This window comes from Eptesicus fuscus, chromosome 14 (genome assembly GCF_027574615.1).
Source record: "Eptesicus fuscus isolate TK198812 chromosome 14, DD_ASM_mEF_20220401, whole genome shotgun sequence".
Lineage (NCBI taxonomy): Eukaryota > Metazoa > Chordata > Mammalia > Chiroptera > Vespertilionidae > Eptesicus > Eptesicus fuscus.
Genome location: NC_072486.1, coordinates 27,144,330 through 27,165,081, shown reverse-complemented (window position 1 = coordinate 27,165,081; position 20,752 = coordinate 27,144,330). Strand labels below are relative to the sequence as shown.

General features: G+C 38.8%; 1 protein-coding gene across 1 annotated transcript in view; it reads left to right on the top strand.

Annotated features, from left to right (window-relative positions):
- The first annotated feature begins 254 nt into the window (after positions 1 to 254).
- VPS50 (VPS50 subunit of EARP/GARPII complex) overlaps positions 255 to 20,752 on the top strand; it is a 119,208-nt gene continuing 98,710 nt past the window's right edge. The window contains exons 1-2 of the mRNA XM_008149054.3: positions 255 to 378; positions 8,758 to 8,826. Of these exons, the coding sequence (XP_008147276.3) occupies positions 346 to 378; positions 8,758 to 8,826 (102 nt within the window). The 5' untranslated portion in view covers positions 255 to 345. The remainder of the gene's footprint in view (positions 379 to 8,757; positions 8,827 to 20,752) is intronic.

The following is a 20,752-nucleotide window of genomic DNA, read 5'->3' as shown; positions in this document are numbered from 1 at the left end:
CAGACGACTTCTCAGTGTCTGTTCCGCCTGGTCACCTGTGAGTTAGGTTTTCGCCTCTATACACACCCGCTCCCGCCAGGGTCGCTCAGAGGAGGATTTGCTGGGTTAATCGGAAGCGCCGGCTGTTTTGCTTCCTGGGACACGTGGTCCCGGGACTGTCCTCGCCCCTCTTTGAGGGTGCGGGGCAAGCGGAAGACTACAATTCCCAGCATGCCCAGCGAAAGGAAAGCTCGGCGGCTTCACGTGACCACCCACTATGGCTTCCCTCTGCCGGGGCCAAGCCGTCTGGTGTTTTGGAGTGATTTGTTAGTTCTTTGCGGCAGGTACCTCCCTCCCGATTTCGACATGCAGAAAATTAAATCTCTTATGACCCGACAGGTAAGTGGCGGAGGCTGAAGCAAAGGGCCTCCTTCGTCTCCGGTGAGAGAGGGGCTGAGGTGTTCTGTCTCTGGGCCGCGGCGTGTGGAGACCTCTAAGTTATAGGTGGTGGCAGGTGCCTGGGCTACCGGAAGCCGGTGCACACCCTGAAACACTCACCCGAGCCCCCAGGTGAGAGCCCTGCTTGAGCGGATAGCGGCGTCCCAGAATCATTTTTAAAAAAAGAAGTCAGTGAAGGAATCGGCGCTGCCTTGGTCTCCCTCTCCCCCTAAATGCCACCTTCCCCACTGACAGCCCCAGCTGCCCCCCTGGTGCCCCTGGCCAAGCTGGCTGTCGTCTTGGAGCAGGTGGCTCGGTGAGGGGGGCGAGGTCTGTGCAATAGAGATGACCTGGAAAGAGCGAAAACGGCGGGTAATTTGGTGCCCGGAATTGGTAGCTTTGTGACTTTTGGCAAGTCCCCAAATCTTGTAGCTTAAGTTTCTGAAAATGAGGATGATTTTTTTGTTTGTTTGTTAATTCCCTCTCACAGTTCTAAGGGTCATCAGTAAGCTAACGTATGTGAAAATTCTTTGTGAAGTGCTACTTTTTATCATTGTCCTGGCAAAATAATAGTCTTTTTTTTTTTTTTTGCCACAATGATAATTCATGAATAAAAACTGGCTCTTTTCTATCCCATCTCATAAATGTTGGGGACTTTCTAATAACGCCTCAGCTTCCTTCAAGCAAGTAGTGGGAAACATTTCCCTTTCTTATCGATCATGCCTTGGTTTTAGTTAGCTTTATTTATTTCAACTCTAATATCTCACTAGAACTGGCCATTCTTTATTATTTTAATACGAGAGAAGGACAGTTCAGATCAGAGATTTCAATCAATGTGGTTTTGAGAACTTTGGAGGTTGTAGAAGGTAATCATTTATTGAAAGGCTCTTTTGTGAGTTTTTTGTTGTTGTTGAACAAAAAAAGAATACAAAGTCCAGATTAAATTCTTATTTGGGAATTTAGAATTTGAAAGACATCCGAACAGGTTACAATGTGTAGATTTCTGGCAAACCATACATGAATCCTACATGATTACTTTACTCCTGTCAAATAATATTGTTAATGTCATGAGCATAGAATAAAAAAAAGTTCTATGATTAACGTAAGATTTAAGTAAGCGGGTAATAACATTGGTCAATCCTTCACATTTGTTGAGTACTGGTGTTAGGCTTCATACCATTTCTTACTTGAGAAGGAGTTCAGGTCCTGCTCCATTCTGTAGTAGCTGTGTGACCGTGAGCAAGTCACCCAACTTTTTTGATCATCTGTTTCCACATCTTTAAAATAGGAATTATAATGTGTGCCTCCTGGGGTTAGCTTGGTGGTGATGTTTACATGATATGGTAAACGTAAAGAGATGGATAAAGGAGTTATTCAACTTCCTGGGCCTTATCAAGGAAGTGCTTGCTTGATGAAGTGGCTGCCCTGCACTCTTAGTGGGAAAGCGGGAAAACGGGAAGCAGGAAAACTGTTGTAGTGATTCAAACAATAGATGATTTCAGATGACTTTGGCAAATTTTTAAAACAACACACACTTTCTTTCCTTTTTTGTTGTTAATCCTCACCTGAGGAGATTTTTCCATTGATTTTTAAAGAGAGTGGAAAGGAGAGGGACAGTCAGAGAGAGAGAAACATTAACGTGGGGATGGAGCCTCCAACCAAGGTATATGCCCGTGACCAGAATCAAACCTCGACCCTTCAGTCTAAGGGCCGATGCTCCATCCATTGAACCAAACTGGCCAGGGCAATACACACTTTCGTACATTATATTACTAATACTCATAAACTGCCTTGGAATGCTAAATTTGGATTTTTGTGCATCAGCTAAGTTCACTGCTCTCTCATGTTGCTTGCTATACAGTTAAGTGTAGTCAACATTGTTGTTGCACAGCAACTGTGTTTTTTTTTACCCATATTTTGTAATAATAAGGGGGAGAGAAACTATGAAAGTCCAGGTATCAGTAATAATAAGTTTGTGACTCTGAAATGTAGTTGCTTATTAGACATGACCAGATGGAATCTGTCCCTAGCATGAAAAAAACAAACAAACAAAAACCTAGAGAACACATATGAAAAGCTACAACTATCCTATGTAAAAAGTGAGGTAAAATTAGAATTTTAAAGTCATCCTAATTATGTATGTTTAAAGCTTGGCTTTCACATATTTGTTCATTGTTAATACACAGTTCGTGAACCTATGAGGTATTAAAAAGGTAGGATGCTACCTAGAGTTACACTGGGGATTTTACTTAGTGCTGTTCATTATTGGATTAAATAGATTAATATTACAAATGAATATACATAAAGCTTTCTCTTTTTTTTGTGAAGCTACAGAACATGATAGTAACATATTGTTAAGGGGAAGAGATGTGAAATTAAGATCTATGAAACGTGGGCTTTTTGGCATTTCAGCTCTCCCAGGATCTTGGTGTGGAACAGAGTGGGAAAGCCGGCTTTTTAAAAATCTCTTTATTTAGACAAGATCTGTTGTTCAGCTTTCTCCATTAAGCTGGCCACTGTTCTTTCAGTCCACTCCACAAATGTTTATTGAGCGCTGTGTGCCAGGCACTGTTCTGAGTTTGGAGGATGCAGCAGTGAGCAAATCAGACAAAGGCTGACATGGTGATAACTGCTCTGGAGAGAAAGAGGACCGGGAGGACTCGTATGCATACTTATAAGCCTAACCAGTGGTCTCGGACAACAGGGGGGTGGGGGCATGCGTGGGGAGGGGTTTGGGACAAATATGTGATACCTTAATCAATAAAGAAATTAAAAAAAAAAAAGGACGGGGAGTTCCTTAATCAATAAAGAAATTAAATAAAAAAAAAAAAAGGACGGTTTGAGCCCAAACCTGAAGGAGGTGAGGAAGTAAATAAACCCTGTCTGGGAAGGAGCCTTCCAGGAGGAAGGACTGCAGAGGCCCTGAGGCAGGAACGGCCAGAGGCTAGTGTGGGTGGAGTTAAGAGAGGGAGGAGAAAAGTAGCAGGAAATGACGTCAGAGAACTGAGCAGGAATCCAGTTCACGTGGAACCTCATCCTGCCCTTGTCTCCTCCTCCATTTCTCCTCACTCATGACTTCTATTTTGATTGAAATAGCAAGCAGAGGATTGTAATTTTACATATGCTTCAGAGAGATCTTTCTGGCCTATGTTTTAAGAATACAGGCATACCTCATTTTGTTACACTTGGCTTTATGGCACAGATGTTGTGTGTTTTAAAAAAGTGAAGGCAAAACCCTTCACCAGCAAAAAGATTGCGACTCACTTTATTGTGATTCTCGCTTCATTGTGGTGGTCTAAGATATTAAGATAGATTGAAACGGGCGAAAGAGCCAAAAACAGGGAGACCAATAAATATGCTATTGCAGTAATCCAAACTGAGAGAGGGTGTGAGCCTTAACTAGGGTGCTAGACATGGAAGTGTTGAGAGAAGGTTGGATTGTGGATATACCGTAAATGTAGAGTTGACAGGATTTCTTGACAGATTGGAGTTGGATGTGAGAGAAAGAGAACCATCAAGGCTGACCCCAAATGGTTTGGTCCCAGCAATTAGAAGAATGGAATTGCCATTTAATGAGATGGGTGAGGCTGATGAAGGAGAAGATTGAGGGAAGGGAGAATTTAGACTCATTCATTTGAAAGCCTCTTAGGTATTTCAGTGGAGAAATAAAATGCAGCATAGATAACACCTGCCTCATTTGGCTGAAATGAGCATATAGAGGGTATATAAACTGGCCCAAATCACCAACAGAGTGAGTGTAGATATAAAACAAGAGTCCACAGTTGGAGCTTTTGAGAATTTAGTGTTACAAGGTCAGGGGGGAAAGATAGATCAGATTGCAAAGGAGCAGCCAGTGAGGTAAGAAGTCTGCAGCATCCCAATGAGCACCTGTCCATAACTGATGCTCGATAAATATTTGTTGGATGAATATTGGATAAAGAGTGGGTCCTGGAGGCCAAGTGAAGAATTTAAAAAGGAGGGAGTGATCAGCTGGATTATAAATGTTGCAGATGGGCCACATAAAGTGAAAATGAGAATCAGCCTTTGGACTGAGCAGCATGGAGGTCATCGGTAACTGGACAACAGCACTTTTTGTGAAGTGGTGGGAAAGCAGAGGCAGGTATTATCTATGCTGCACTCTGTATAAACTTAAATTGGGGAAATTTATTTAAAAAAAACCCCAAATATTAAAGAAAATCAAATAATAGTTAATGACTATAGTGAAAGTTTCAATTTAATAAAGGCAGAGTACTACAGTTATAATCACTTTCTGCTTCAGAGAGTTGAAAATAAAATAAAAATGATGACTTTATGTTTGTTAATAGAAATTTATAAAATTGCAAATTAAAGGGTTCAAGATCTATAATCCTAAAGTACAGTGAGAGTGAGATGTTGTGCTTTGAGATATTTGCATAAATTTTTTTCTGTTTTGACAAGAAAAAGTATTTCTGTCTGATGACAACAATATTTAGAATAATGGTTAACAACTTATAGAATGCTTGCTATGTACCAGACACTGTCTTTGGCCTTTCACATATGTTATCTCCTTTACTACTTTTAACAGCATATGAGTTATTGTCACCAACATTAGAATAAAAAACAGGTAGGTTATGAAAGTTATTCAAGGCCACAGAGCCCATTCCCTGAATCACTGCACTCCCCTGCATTGCAATATGTACATAGGGTTGACAGCTTTTATTATTTTTATTTTGTACATTTGGTGGAAAGGTGCCATGTATTAGTGGCAAATTATTGTGTGTGCTGACTCATTTGGAAGTAAGGCCTCTTTTAAACTATTGGAATAAGTCACTTGTTTATATTTTAGGCACTGGTTTCTTTACTGAGTAGCTCTGGGCAAAGAGAAAATGTGACATTCCCACAAGGATTTCTGTTAGATTGGTTAAACAAATCTATTCTTTTAAAAATGTTAGTTTAAAAGGCATGACAATTATATTTTTTAAAAAGATATTTTAAGGGTGGTTGTGATTTTGACTCAAATTCGGAAGTTTTATTTTCATATATGTGTATGTATGTAGGCTAATATGTGCATGTATGTTATATATACATACAAATACATATATATGTGTGTGTATATCCTACCTAATAATAGACAAATATGCAAATTGACCATACCTCTGACACACCCACAAGCCATGCCCACAAGCCACGCCCACCATCCAATCAGAGTGAGTATGCAAATTAACCCAACCAAGATGGCTACAGCCACAGAGAGCAAGGTTTCCTAGGTAACAGAGGAAGCCAAGCTTTCCGCCTGCCCTTGCCAGGCCTAAGCCTCCACTCAAGCTACAAAGTTTCAATTATAGAAGGTAAACAAATTCAAACAGAAATGGTGGCAGAATGGAGCTTGAGAGAACAGGCCAGGGTTGCTGGCGGCAACAGGGGAAGCAAAGCTTTCCGAACACCCTGTCTGGGCCTAGGCCTTTGCTTAAGGCTACAAAGTTTCAATTATAACCCCAACAGAAATGGCTGCCGGCCTCAGAGGGAGCCCCAGGCTTGGCTGAGCTCCAGGCTACGAAGTTTCAATTGTAGAAGGAAAATAAATTCCAGATACCAGGGGCCTCCGCTTGGGTTGCCAGGGGGCGTGGCCAGCCTGCAAACCACCACAGGCCCCTCGCTCAGGCCGACCCATGCCCCAAGGGAACCCCACCCTGATCAGGGACACCCTTCAGGGCAAACCAGCTGGCCCTCACCCCTGTACCAGGCCTCTATCCTATCTAATAAAAGAGTAATATGCAGATTGATCATCACTGCAACACACAATATAGCTGCCCCCATGTGGTCAAAGATCCTGCCCCCATGTTGATACAAGATGGCCACCACAAGATGGCCAGCAGGAGAGGGCAGTTGGGAGGCACCTGGCCTGCAAGGGAGGGCAGTTGAGGAGGCACCTGGCCTGCAAGGGAGGGCAGTTGAGAGGGACCAGGCCTGCAAGGGAGGGCAGTTGGAGGTGATCAACACTGCAGGAGAGGGCAGTTAGGGGTGACCAAGTCGGTAGAGGAGGGAAGTTGGGGGCAAACAGGCTGGCAGTGGAGTGGTTAGGGGGTGATCAGGCTGGCAGGCAGAAGCGGTTACGGGGCAATCAGGAAGGCAGGCAGGCAAGCAGTTGGGAGCCAGCAGTCCTGGATTGTGAGAGGGATCAGGCCTAAACAGGCAGTCGGACATCCCTCGAGGGGTCCCAGATTGGAGAGGGTACAGGCTGGGCTGAGGGATAAACCCTCTCCGTGCACAAATTTTGTGCACCGGGCCTCTAGTATGTATGTATGTATGTATGTGTGTATGTATGTGTGTGTGTGTGTGTGTGTGTGTATATATATTTTAGTTCAATAGCCCAACCTTGCCTTCTCTAATACTTTTTTTATGGTAAGAGAACATTGTTTGGTAAATCTCAGAGGTAGAAGAAGTAATTCCTACAAGAAATGGGCTTAGGAAACGAGTTATGGAGGTAAAGGAAGGGCCTTTGGAGCTTGGGAGTGAGGAAGCTCATGGAACAGAGCCTGGGGCAGGGAGGGCTTGCTCCTCAGTCCTAAGGGTTGTAAGGGTGGAGCCTGCTCTCCTGATGACTGTTGATGGGAAATGGGACAAGGAGAGCCAACAAACACATAAAAGTAGTTACCTATTTTTTATTTCCTCTTTAATTTTAAGACTGTACTATGCTTCTAGTCCAGCAAACTTCCCTGGAAACTTCATTTTAAAGTCTACTGCATGTTCCCATGGAAACAATGTTCTAATTAGTTGGTGAGTGGAGTCTGACCAAGGACTTTTGCTGAATAATTTACCTGGGTGTTTACTCTGTTCCCGGAACTCGGCTAGCCACAGGGCTATAGAGGCAAATATCACTTGGTGTCTCCCTTCTCTTGGGACTCCAGTCTGGGAGAGAAATAGATATATTTAATATTCACTACTTTGGCAGAAGTGTTGTATTGAGAAATGTCTAGTGGGGTTTCTAAAATATTAGTGATTATATGAATCACCTGGGCTGCTTGTTAAAGTGCAGTGCCTGGTCCTAAATCAGAAATAGCTATTCATTAGATCTGTGGTAATGAATCTGGGCCCAGTAATCTTTTTTTTTTTTAATTCCCTGGATGGTGTTAATGGAAGTGATCTATGGATAATACCCAGAAATAGTGTGTTCTTTAAAGGGATTTAGGAAGATGCATAGAGGAGTTAATTCTGAAAGGGGGTATTGGTTTCTTTAGTTTCATCAGAAAGTGGTGTGTGTGTGTGTGTGTGTGTGTGTGTGTGTGTGAGAGAGAGAGAGAGAGAGAGAGAGAGAGAGAGAGAGAGAGAGAGAGAGAGAATAAGAGCGAAAGACAAAAGAGAGAGAAGGCTAGGTGGAGTATTCTGGGGGTAATGGAAGACTTGGGGGTGAGGCAGACCACCTTGTCATAAAAATTGTACATGACTGGTAGTATTTTACAATAGGGCACATATAAAACACACCTCTAATATTTAAAAATTAGCAAGTTCTGCTCTAAGTCTCAAATAGTCAACCTAAATGTACCCTATATTTTGATTACTAAGGACATCAAAGGGCCAATAGAAGGCACCTAAAGGACAAAAACTAGGCTGTAGTATAAATGTCTCTTCAAATTCATGTACCAGCATAAATTTGCTTGCAGACTAACTTTCAGGACTTTAGGTATCTGCTTTGAATAGCCTATTTCTAAAAAGAGATTTTTAAAGAAAATTTAAATTGCTAACGTCTTTCCGTCTTGATCATTTTTCCTGGCACAAATGAAACTTTCAGAATACATCAGTTGATGGAATATAGAAAGTATCAGGAACCAAAGAGAGAAGAAATTGTAGAAAGCAGTGAGACAAGTCTCAATTATGCAGTATAAATTGGGTGCATTGGTGAGAAATAGGTAAATTCAAGGGGTTGCTTATATATTAATTAAGCAGTTAGTATTATTTTAAAATCTTTTATTTGCTCATTTTGTTGATATATTAAATTTGTGGATATTTGACCATTTTACCAGGTGAATTTGGTAATAATTAATAGGTAAGTGCTTTTAGAGAATTCTTTTTGTCACTCAAGTATTTTTAGTTGTTATTTTAAAATCATGGTTAAATTATACTTCAACCACTAGTTTTGAGGTGCCATATGATACTATTATTTCAAACTACCGAAAGTACATCTTTACTTGATTTAATAATATACTATATGTATTAAATGGCATGTTTTTAGAACATCTGTTCTATATGTTTCAAAGCAAGAAAATTTCTATCTTTAAGGTGGTGATTTCTATTTAATAGGTATAATCTATCATATTATATTCTGCTGCACAATTCAGATTCTTCTCATCTTATTTTTTTAAGGGTCTGAAAAGCCCTCCAGAGAGCCTCAGTGATCTTGGTGCCATTGAGAGTCTCCGCGTCCCTGGAAAGGTATTGATCTACATGAGTGAGCCTGACTTTTCGCTTCCTTAAGAGAATATTACGGTCTTTGGATAATAATTGATTCACAGATGCTTTCCCTTCCCACAGTCAGAGGATTGTTATAATAAGCTAGGTACGTTTTATAGTACAGGAGGCTTGGGGCTAGTTTTGCTTCTGTTACTCGTTGAGATAAAGTATAATTCATTATAGTTAAGCAGCAAATGTGAACTTGATAAATTTAGAGTTTACTATTATATTAAATTCTTAGCCTGAAAGCAGTTGTGTGTGTGTGTGTGTATACATATACATATGTGTATGTTTGTAAAAGCAAATGTTTGGTAAACAAATGTTTACACACACACACACACACACACACACACACACATATATATATGTCTTATTGATTTATCAGCTGTAATTTGGAGAAACAAAATGAAATAATATACTTCTGTGCTGTAACACTCTGAGCCAAAAATCATAGTTAATTATGTTTTTGTTAGGGAGGAGAGAGTTTTGAATAAGTAGCTAAAGCATAACTTATACCAAAGTATAGATCTCTTAGAATTTAGTCCCCTGATACTCATGTAAGCTGCTCAATTTATAAATTCTCTCGGTGTTTTTGAAAGCTCGCTGGCTTCCCCTCAGGAGATTTATTAACCATTGTTAAGTAAATAAATCCCTGCGGGTTCTCTCTGGGCCCTTGCCACTTGGAGCTGCCTCCTTGAATAGCGGCACCATCACAGATTAAAGCTTGTTCTTCTGAATGTACGCTCTTGTGATTTTCAATTTGTGGATCATACGTATTTGAAGCTACTGTTTGTTTCCTGCGGCTGGCATTGGCAGTCAGAGGCCTCTTGTCACACCTCAGTGTCAGCTGCTTAGGAGGATAATCCCCCATCTCTCTGAGGTGCCTTACCTCCCAAAGTGAATTTTGTATTTACTGCCTAGTCTTTGTTTTAGGTCAGACCCAAACATACTCTCCAAATATAATAACATTCTAGCCAACCTTTTTTCCATTAAATGGCTCAGACAAAAACCTTAAAGAGGCATTTTGAATAGTTTTTTTTGTAATGTGCTAACATTGGGAACTAAGAGATAACCGTAAATCCCAATAGACAAATAATTCTCTTTATTTCTTTTACCTAAGAAATAAAGATTATCATGCATTATGAACATACTTTGAATTAGATTGCCTTAAGTATTTCATAATTAGTGCAAAATTGATAACTGAGCCTCTTTTTTTTTAAAAAAAACAGCACATAACTGTATTGCCTAAGAACTTTCTGTTGTCTTTAAAACATGAGCCATGATATTTTTCCAGTAGTAATAGGAAGTGAATTTATGATGCTCTTACTACATGGCCTTCTTACTGAGTTCCCACCCTTAGCCCCCTCAGTGACCAGTGGTGTGTACTTTTCAGATGACTGGCGCTGGGTAGAGAGACAAATCTGGGATCACTAGGTCAAAACTGTAAAGCCTGGGAATTGGTCTCATTGACACATACTAAGAAGCTAAGTTAGTTAAATTGTAAAAGTTAATAGTAAAATCAGTATTAATGCTCTAAGCTTAAGTTTAGCCTTACACTAAGAAAGCCTTACACGCTTCTTGTGCCTGTTGGTTCTCTCCTGAAACATCACAAGTGCTGCAGGGTGAGCCGACTGCTGCCTTCTACTCTGGGCAGTTTTGAGAACGTCAGCGTTATTGAGTGGCAGAGCTCCAGTTAGCAGACTACGTTTGATATAGGTGCAGTTGGCAGTCAGTTCTGAAATTAAAAGTTAAGAGGACTCATGTTCAGAAATTTCCTACACAGCGTAGTATGGGCTAGGGCCGTTGTTGGCAAACTGGCTTGCGAACCACATTTGGCTCTTTGGCCCCTTGAGTGTGGCTCTTCCACAAAATATCACGGCCTGGGCAAGTCTATTTTGAAGAAGTGGCGTTAGAAGAAGTTTAAGTTTAAAACATTTGGCTCTCAAAAGAAATTTCAATCGTTGTACTGTTGATATTTGGCTCTGTTGACTAAGGAGTTTGCCGACCACTGGGCTAGGGGGAATTTTTCCCTTTTTCCCTCTCAGTTCTTCTGGCTGGTCTAATCAAATTCACATGAGACAGATTAACGTAGAAAACAATAACATTTATTAGGTACTAGAGGTCCGGTGCATGAAATTCGTGCATGGGGGAAGGAGGGTGTCCCTTAGCCCAGCCTGCACCCTCTCCAATCTGGGAACCCTTGAGGGATGCTCGACTGCCCGTTTAGGCTCAATCCAAATTGGGCCTAAACAAGCAGTCAGACATCACTCTCACAATCCAGGACTGCTGGCTCCCAACTGCTCGCCTGCCTCTGCCTGCCAGCCTGATCACCCCCTAACCACTCCACTGCCAGCCTGATCGATGCCTAACTGCTCCCCGGCCGGCCTGATTGCTCCTAACTGCCCTCCCCTGCCAGCCTGGTCACCCCTAACTGCCCTCCACTGCCAGTCTGGTCACCCCAGCTGTCCTCCCCTGCAGGCCTGGTTGCCCCCAACTGCCCTCCCCTGCTGGCCCGGTCACCCCCAACTGCTCTCCCCTGCCAGTCTGGTCACCCCTAACTGTACTCCCCTGAAGGCCTGGTTGCCCCCAACTGCCCTCCTCTGTTGGCCTGGTCACCCCTAACTGCCCTCCCTGCTGGCCTGATGGCCCACAACTGCCCTCCCCTGCAGGCCTGATCCCCCCCAACTGCCTTCCCCTGTAGGCCTGGGTCCCCCACAACTGTTCTCCACTGCAGGCCTGGTCTCCCCCAACTGCTCTCCCCTGCAGGCCTGCCCCCCCCCCGCCCCAACTGTCCTCCCCTGCAGTTCTGTTCCCCCGCAACTGCCCTCCACTGCTGACCTGGTCTCCCCCAACTGCCCTCCTCTGCCAGCCTGGTCACCCCTAACTGCCCTCCCTGCTTTCCTGATCACCCACAACTGCCCTCTCCTGCAGGTCTGGTACCCCCAACTGCCCTCCCCTGCAGTCCTTGTACCCCAACTGCCCTCCCCTGCAGGCCTGGTCCCCCCAGCTGCCCTCTCCTGCAGGCCTGGGTCCCCCCCAACTGCCCTTCCTTGCTGGCCTGGTCTCCCCCAACTGCCCTCCTCTGCCAACCTGGTCACCCCCAACTGCCCACAACTGCCCTCCCCTGCCAGCCATCTTGTGGCGGCCATCTTGTGTCCACATGGGGGTGGCCATCTTGTGTCTTGGAGTGATGGTCAATTTGCATATTACTCTTTTATTAGATAGGATGTTCCATAAGAATATGGGACCAGAGGTCCATGGGGCAGTTGAAGCTTACATGACATCTTGAGCTAAGGAGAAAGGGGTAGTAGTGGTTTGGGACATTAGAGGGCAGGGATAGAAAAGCAAATGTTTGGTAAACTAATGTTTGCTGGGCATGTTTAACAATGGGACACAGAGAGGACTGTGGTCAAATGGATCTTGCTGGGTTCCTCCCTGTGTATCATGCTTAGTTCATATTAAACTTGGTCATCTGTAATGATAGCTCCCTTCCTCAAGCAGCTCCTCTGTTTACATTCTTTTAGGCAGTTAGGGGGAAGGTCCAAGTGTCTTTCTGACTCTTTCATTTTTTAAAAAAATAAGCTTAAAATAATCAGTATCCCAAAAAGGCACATTTTAGAGTGGCAAACTCTGCTCCTCTCACTAGCTTGGTATAACTTGAATGTTGAGTATTTTTCATAACTTAGATGTTACCTTATAAGCAGGCATATATATATTTATTTATTTTAAATTTTAATGAAGTCCCTGAATTTATTTATCTTATAACTGGAAGTCTGTATTCTTTGACCAATATCTCATTTCCTCCACCCCGAAGTTCCTGGCACCCACTATTCTGGACTCCGTTTCTATGAGTTTTGCTTTTTTAGATTCCACACATAAGTGATACGATACTGTATTTGTCTTTCTCTATCTGATTTATTTCACTTAGCATAATGCATTCTCCATCCATATGGCAAATGGCAGGATTTTTTTCTTTCTCATGGCTGAATTTTACTATTTCTGTGTGTGTGTGTGTGTGTGTGTGTGTGTAACATATTTTAATCCATTCATCCACTGACTTAAACTTGGGTTATTTCCCTATCTTGGCTATTGTGAATAATGCTGCAGTGAAAATGGGACTGCAGGTATCTCCCCAAGACCCTGTTTTTATTTATTTATTTTTTATTATATACCCAGAAATGGCATTGCTGGGTAGTATGGTATTGCATTTCTAATTTTTTGAGGAACCTCTATACTGTTTCCCATGTTGGCTGCACCAGTTTGTAATCCCACCAACAGTGTATAGGGTTCCCTTTTCTTCACACCCTGCCAACATTTATCTCTTGTCTTTTTTATAATAGCCATTCTAACAAGTGTGAAGTGCTGTTTGTTTGTGGTTTTGATTTGCATTTCCCTGATGATTAGTGATGATATACATGTTAAAAAATTTATTTTTATATAATTGCTTTAAAATTAATGTTCTGGTTCTTGATGATCTGAACTTTATTGGCTTAAAAGAGATCTTTAAAGTTTCAAATTATTAAAAGCACTGCAACAAAATATAAAATATTAATTTGAAATGACCATTTTAAAATAACATTTTTATTTAATAAAAAAATTAATATGTAGTGTGAACAGAGAACATGGTAATCAGAAAAAATACCAAAAACAAAGTCACCAATGTTAACAGTCAAGGTTAACATCGCCTTCTGGTGTTTTATCTGTGCATATTCAGTGAATTAGTTGAGCATTTACTATGTTCTCTATTCCCTAGGGACTGGCCATGGCAAGCAGTCTTTTCCAGAAAACAAAAGTCTTCTTTTGTCAGAGAGTTTACTTAGGTTCAAGTAGAGGGAAAACAGACAGTAAACACGGAGATTGCAAATTATGACAAATTCTATGAAGAAAATTGGGTGATGAGATAAATTTCATGAAGCTGGAGGTTATTTTGCATGAAGTAGTCAGGGTAGGAGGAACCCTCTTTTTTTTTTTGTTTTAAATAATGGTATTATACAATATTTTGTAGCTTGGGTTTTAAACAGTAAAATGTATTGCACAGAAAATGCTTACAATATAGTATATATAGGTTTAAAACGCAAGCTACTCAGTAGTGAAGCTTAGGTAGGTATTTTTTAACGTAATAATAATTTATACCTGTTATAATGGCTGTTAACAAAAACACAAGGAATAACAAGTGTTGGTGAGGATGTGGAGAACAGGAAACCTTGTACACTGTTGTTTGGAATGTAACTTGGTGCAGCCACTGTTAAAAAACATTATGGTGGTTCCTCAAAAAATTAAAAAGAGGACTACAATATGATCCAGCAATTCCACTTCTAGGTATTTATCTGAAGGAAATGAAAACACTACATTCCCACATTCAGTATAGTATTTTACAATAGCCAACGTGTGGAAACAATCTAAGTATCCATTGTTGGATGAGCGGATTAAAAATATACACAATAGAACATTCAGCCATAAAAAAGAATGAAATCTTGCCATTTGGGACATCATGGCTAGGCATCAAGGGCATTGTGCTAAGTGAAATAGGTCATACAGAGAAAGACAAATACTATATGATCTCACTTTTATGTAGAATATAACAAGAACAACAAAACACACACACAACACACACACACACACACACACACACACACACAAGCTCATATATACAGAGACGGATTGGTGGTTGACAGAGGTGGAGAACAGAAGGTGGGCGAAATGGGATACAGGTGAAGGGAGTCAAAAGGTACAAACTTCCAGCTATAAAATAAGTTAAGGGGATGTAATGTATAGCATAGTACCTATAGTACAGCAAGAAAAAAATTCTGTAGCTATGTATGGTGATGGATGTTAACTAGACTCATTGTGATGATCATTTCACAGTATTTACAGATATCAAGTTATTATGTTGTATATCTGAAAGGAATATAATGTATTATCAGTAATACTTCAATAAGAAAATAGAACATTATCTTAGCTTGAGTTCCCCTGATATTCTAGTGCAAGAAGTAACAAGAAAAAAAGTTTATGCTTTTTAAGTAGTCAATGTATAAATACTTATATAGAGAAACTTTTAATTTTAAAAAATGTATTGATTACTTTGAGAGAGAGACATCGATTTGTTATTCCATTTATTTATGCATTCATGTATGTACCCTGATCAGGGATCAAACCTGCAACCTTGACATATCGGAATGATGCTCTAACCAACTGAGCTATATGGCCAGGGCTAGAAAAACTTTTAAACATTAACTTAATTTAATAGCTCAACCTCACTCAAGTATAGGTAGAACATAAAAAAGGCTTTCTTGGTCTTTAGGAATGGATCCATTTCTATTTCCTTTTCTTGTCATAATGTCTTTCTAAGTTGTAACAAGGAATTTTGATTTCAGTGGGGTTTTGCAGGAAGAAATAGTTTAGCTTGGGTTGTATTACATTAAAGTTTCTAGTATAAAGGCTAAGTATGAGGAAGATATTGGGATGGATCATATGAAATGGCTGTTTAGGTTAAAAATGGTCTGATTGGCAAATTTCCTATGGTTGAACTCACTGGAAAAAGGAAGCTAGAAGGAAAACTGAAGAAGGGCATTAGGTGTGCTTGGTAATCCAGAAAGTACGATTGATTGGGTATTTTTTTTTTTTTTTTGAGAACTATATAAATTCTAAGTGGGAAGAAACCTTAGAAATCATGAGGTACAGTTTCTGCATTTTATAGACAAAATGACACTCTATCCCATTTTAAAAGGAGATGTGAGTCAAATAATCCATATACTGGAAATTTGGAACTTGGTGGAGAGAATAATATAGAAAAGTTAAAAAATAATTAGGATTGCTTACAGAAGTTGCTTTAGGAAAGGAAACTTTCTGACAGACTTCAAAAATTGTAGCTTAAATAGTTCAGAGCCAAGGTCAGTGGTGTCCAAATTGCTGCACATTAGAATTAGCAGCCCCCAGGCCATTCCGCTTTCCAGGGGAAATGTCTGGGGTGGAGCCAGGTGCCCCATTCCAGTTAGTTCACAGTCTGGGTGGAGCTGGTTGTCAGTGATGTTTAAGGATCCTTGGTGATTCAGATGTGGAGCTAAGTTTAGGAACCATTGACCAAAGAATTAATAATGAGAATGGATTAAGGTGAAGTATTCTTAAAAAAGGAAATTATTTCAAATTAACGGGATTTTCATGCAATGGTAAGGGTATAAGAAATTAATTGATATAGTATTTACTGACTAAATTTGTCAGTCATTTAAAGAAATTTATACTTTTTGAATTATGTGAAAGGTTTCTACTTATTTGGTTATAAGAATTACGAACAAATTTATTAGAATATTTAATAATTATAATAGCTACATGGTTAGCAGTTATAGAATTTATTAGTGCTATATTTGAGAATATTATTTGTTAAATACTGATTAAAAAATAAAATATCACTATTTAGAACTTTTTAAATCTACATCTAAACTTTTTATAAATACTTTCCATAGTACTTCCATAATGGTTACATATCAATGTGAAAAAGAGTACTAATATTAACATTATTTTATGCATTTTTACTGAAATACTTCTTTTTTTTTTTTTTTTTTTAGAGGAAGGGAGAGGGAGAGAGAGAGAGAAAGAGAGAGAGAGATTGAGAGAGAGAAAGAGAGAGAGAGAGAAACATCCATGATGAGAGAGAATCATGGATCGGCTGCTTCCTGCACGCCCCCTACTGGGGATGTGCCCGCAACCCAGGTACATGCCCTTGACCGGGAATCGAACCCGGGACCCTTCAGTCCGAAGGCCGACGCTCTATCCACTGAGCCACACCGGCCAGGGCATGAAATACTTCTTTTTGATATTATTCTTTAAAGATAAGGTTTGTTTAAGGCCTTGATTTCACTAACTTATAAATACAAATAGGACTCAAGCTATGTTTACTATTAGCTATGTCTTTGATTTTTTTCACTTAAGAAAAATGTAAGGCAAGGGGACAAAAGAAATATCTGTTGCAGTTAAAACTTGAAATATATTTGTCTAAGTAAAATAAAGTGTTTTTGTTTGTATGCCTAATCCATCCCACAACTATTAATTTAATTCCTGCCTACTCTGTAGTGTTTCTATTTTATAGCATGCTAGGAGTTTGGGCAGAATGTGTTTCTTAGCATTTAAAATACTTCTGTGAAGTAAGATAAATGGATTTGCCTTTTTAGTATCTATAAAAAGAATCCTAAAATCACACACTAATTATAATTACAGAGCTTTGTTTTCAGTATTTTACCATGATATAAGCAAAGTGTGCTGAATTAAGAGCCAAGAGAACTAGATTCAAATAGTGAGTTAAACATTCAACTTATTAAAGGGAAGTTATTTTAATTGCTTTCTGACTCAGTTTCCTCATCTGTGAAAAGATGTGATTAGGCTAGATGATTTCCAAGAGCTTTTTTAGCTCTGATATTTTCTATTTTCTATATTGTAATATTTGTATGAGAGATATATAAAAATACATATTCAAAAGAATGCACTAAGCAGTTTTTTGGAAGATGAATATATTGGTATCTGTAATAGACAAGATTAGTATTGAAGTTTATGACTAGGAGACTTTTTTAGCTTTTAGTGATAGCAGCTTTTAATTTAGGATTACATGTCATTTAAAACCGGTATCTTCTGCAGGTGGTACCCAGGGACTTTAACCATGCCTCTGCAAAATCATTTCGAGTTTTTCTTAGGCACTCATGGCTAACAATCGTTAGCTGTGTTGTTTTAAACCACTAATGAGATTAGGCTCCTCTTGCTTTCAGAAGCTTTGGTATTTTAACCCGTCTTTTATAGAAAATCATAAAAGATGATTCACACAGTGCATTTGGCAATCATTTATTGAGCCACGGTCCCTGAGTTTTGAAGATGCAAAGAGGTATAAGACTGTTCCTACTTCAGTCTGTGTGGGAGAAACAAGCACAGATAGGTAATTGCAGAACAGTGGCAGAACAGTTAAGGTCTGTACTAGGGTATGCACAGTGGGAGCACAGGCAGGAGAGGATCTGAGTAGGTAAAAAATGCAGGATCTTCTAGAGTTGGCAATTAATTTATTTTAGAAGGATAACTAGTGTGTAGGTGAATTTTTTAGTGGGAATCCTGGACACTAGGGTACTGATTAAAAAGAAGGTGAGAACATCAGGTTTAGAAAAAGAGAAGCATTAAATTTGAGAGACATTTAAAAAGCAGAATTTAGGAGTGAGGACTTTATTGGATGTGGAATGTGAAGGAATTGGAAGCACTGAGGTTTTTGGACATGGATTGAAGCTGCTGTGATGTCTTTTCTCAGAATAGAGAGCAATTCTTTTTTTTTTTTTTAAGAAAAAAATATTTTTATTGATTTCAGAGAGGAAGGGAGAGGGAGAAAGACATACAAACAAAAATGATGAGAGAGAATCATCCATCAATCGGCTGCCTCTCACACACCTCCTACTGGGGATCTAGTCTGCAACCCTGGCATATGCCCTGGAGGGGAATTGAACCGTGACCTCCTGGTTCGTAGGTCAGCACTCAACCACTGAGGCATATAGCCGGGCAGATAGCAGTTCTTTTAGAGGAGCTCTGAAAAGACGTTTGAAATCTGAATGGAAAACAAAATTAAGGGTTGTACAGTGGATTTTTCTCTCAATTTGTAATGTCTCTTTTCTTCAGTATTAACTCTAGATAGACAGGATGTGGCAAATAGCTTGCTGTTGTTCACAGAAGCTGAGAAAATTTATCGCTTTAAAAAATTGCTATCTCTAAGTCTATTGTGTATAATGTTTTTCTTTTCATGTGAATAAATTTAGGAAATACTTGTTAAAATATAATTATTGAATCAGAGAAGTAAATAAAAATATTTGGCAGAGTATCATATATGAAAGTTTTGCTTTCTAATTTTCTGTGCATATTAATAAATCAGTACAATTCTGTGAATAAAATCAATTTTATTTCATGATCTATATCAATATCTTTTAAAGATATTTTAAAGAAATATCTCTAAAAACCAATTTGTGTAGATTTAGAATGCCATTATTGCATAGAAAGTGATTAAAATATATTATTTTATCAATTTATGTATGTTATAAAGAAAGATTAAAATAATGCTGCTTATTTTTATAACCTTTTATAAAAACTAAGTCATTTTACTGAAACCGCCTTTCAAATTGTAACCTCACCAGTATTCCACTAGAGGGCACTGAAAGACTGAAGAAAAACGGGCTAGGCTTTAAAAGCTATGTTTTATTTAAAACACACAAATACAAACTGATGAACCGTTGCTTTGATGGATTATTATTGTCGTTCTAGTGGGACTTTAAGAAAATATGCCATTTCCCCACATAATCAGACATCTGGCAATTCATTACAAATTTATATGATATATGTATGGTTTTAGGGTATCTGTGATCTTGAATCCTATTTCATTTGGAAACGGAAAACCCATTTTTGTTCAGTGAGTTATGATTTTTATAATGCTGATTGAATATTGAAAATTTATGCGTTTGTTCTTTTTAGATTGTGGTAGCTAAACTATTCTCAATTAGAGCTCTAATGTGATATTAACACTGATGAGACTATGATTTCCATTTTTAGAATTTATTATAACAGAATAACTTTCTTAGGTTGATTGATGAACAATACAAACAGTTAAAAAATAGCCTTTGATAAGATGTATCTTGGGAAACCCAAATTCATACTATTCAAGTGTAAAAGTTCTCCCTTTTCTCCCCTACACTCTCCCTGCACAGTGCATTCTGCCATTCAGGTATGTGATGTAACTCTGGTCTAACAAGCTAAGTGCAGAAACTGAAGTTGGTTTGCACTTCATATTTCACTTTATAATTTTTCTGTGGGGTTTTGAAACCTGATCTGTGAAATGAAGATTTTGTATTCATCTTTTAGTTTGAATAAAAACCTACTGCTGAGGATTATAAGCTTCCAAGCTGTTCTGTGGGCTTAAAAATTAGGCTAAATTGTTTTTCACAATAAAAGAGAGTATTTTATTTAATAAGGTAAGGAGAACCATTAAGTTGTTTATAACTTTTTACACATATGAAAGTTAATAGAATTGAAAGTCCTGAACTTGGGTTTGTATTTCTAATTAATGTGGTATTTTGTATAATTTGAAAGTAGTGGTTAAATGCAAAATTTGTAATCTTTTCTTTTTCCCTCCTAAACTTGAATATGGTCCCTTAAAGAGGCGAATCCTTAAGTGAGAAATTGCTTTGTAAAGTTATAGCCTACTTCCTTAGAAACCATAAATACACTGGAAATGTTTTATAACACCTTACACTTGAGGGCTCCACGTGTTTTGTAGATTTGAATCTTCAGTTCTTATAAAACCTTTTGTTGTTATGTTGAGAGGAATAATGGCTGGGCTAAAATGTTGACTTAAATTTCTGATTGTTTTTCTTTATTTTTCATAGTTATATTAATGATGTGTATTTTTTATATGTATGTTCATGTAGCTTTATCTCAAAGATGATATAAATAGAAAAATAGGCTAGGTAATATTATATGTAACCTTATAGTGTATTGTAACTGCTAGAAAAGACAGATTCTAAAATATCAAATAACTTCTTTGTTTCTACCACTTTCCTAAAATAATCCTGCTTAGTTTATTATGCTAAGAAAATACTGAATATTTATGCTTTTTTTACATAGCACTTGGCACAGTGATATATGTGTTGAATATATTTTATTTTTATTAAGGGAAAAATATGGTTCTAGTATACATTAATATATATATATATATATTTAAAAGTCTTAATTGTTGCATTTTATTGCCTCTTGGTGTACATGCACATTCTCCCCAGGACATTTTTCTACCCTGTGGGAACCACCTGCTGTTGCTTAACTTGTTGTATGCTTTCTTACTATACTGATTTTACATATGCATTGCTTTATATTTATAACCTTATCCCCAGAATTTCTCAAGTTT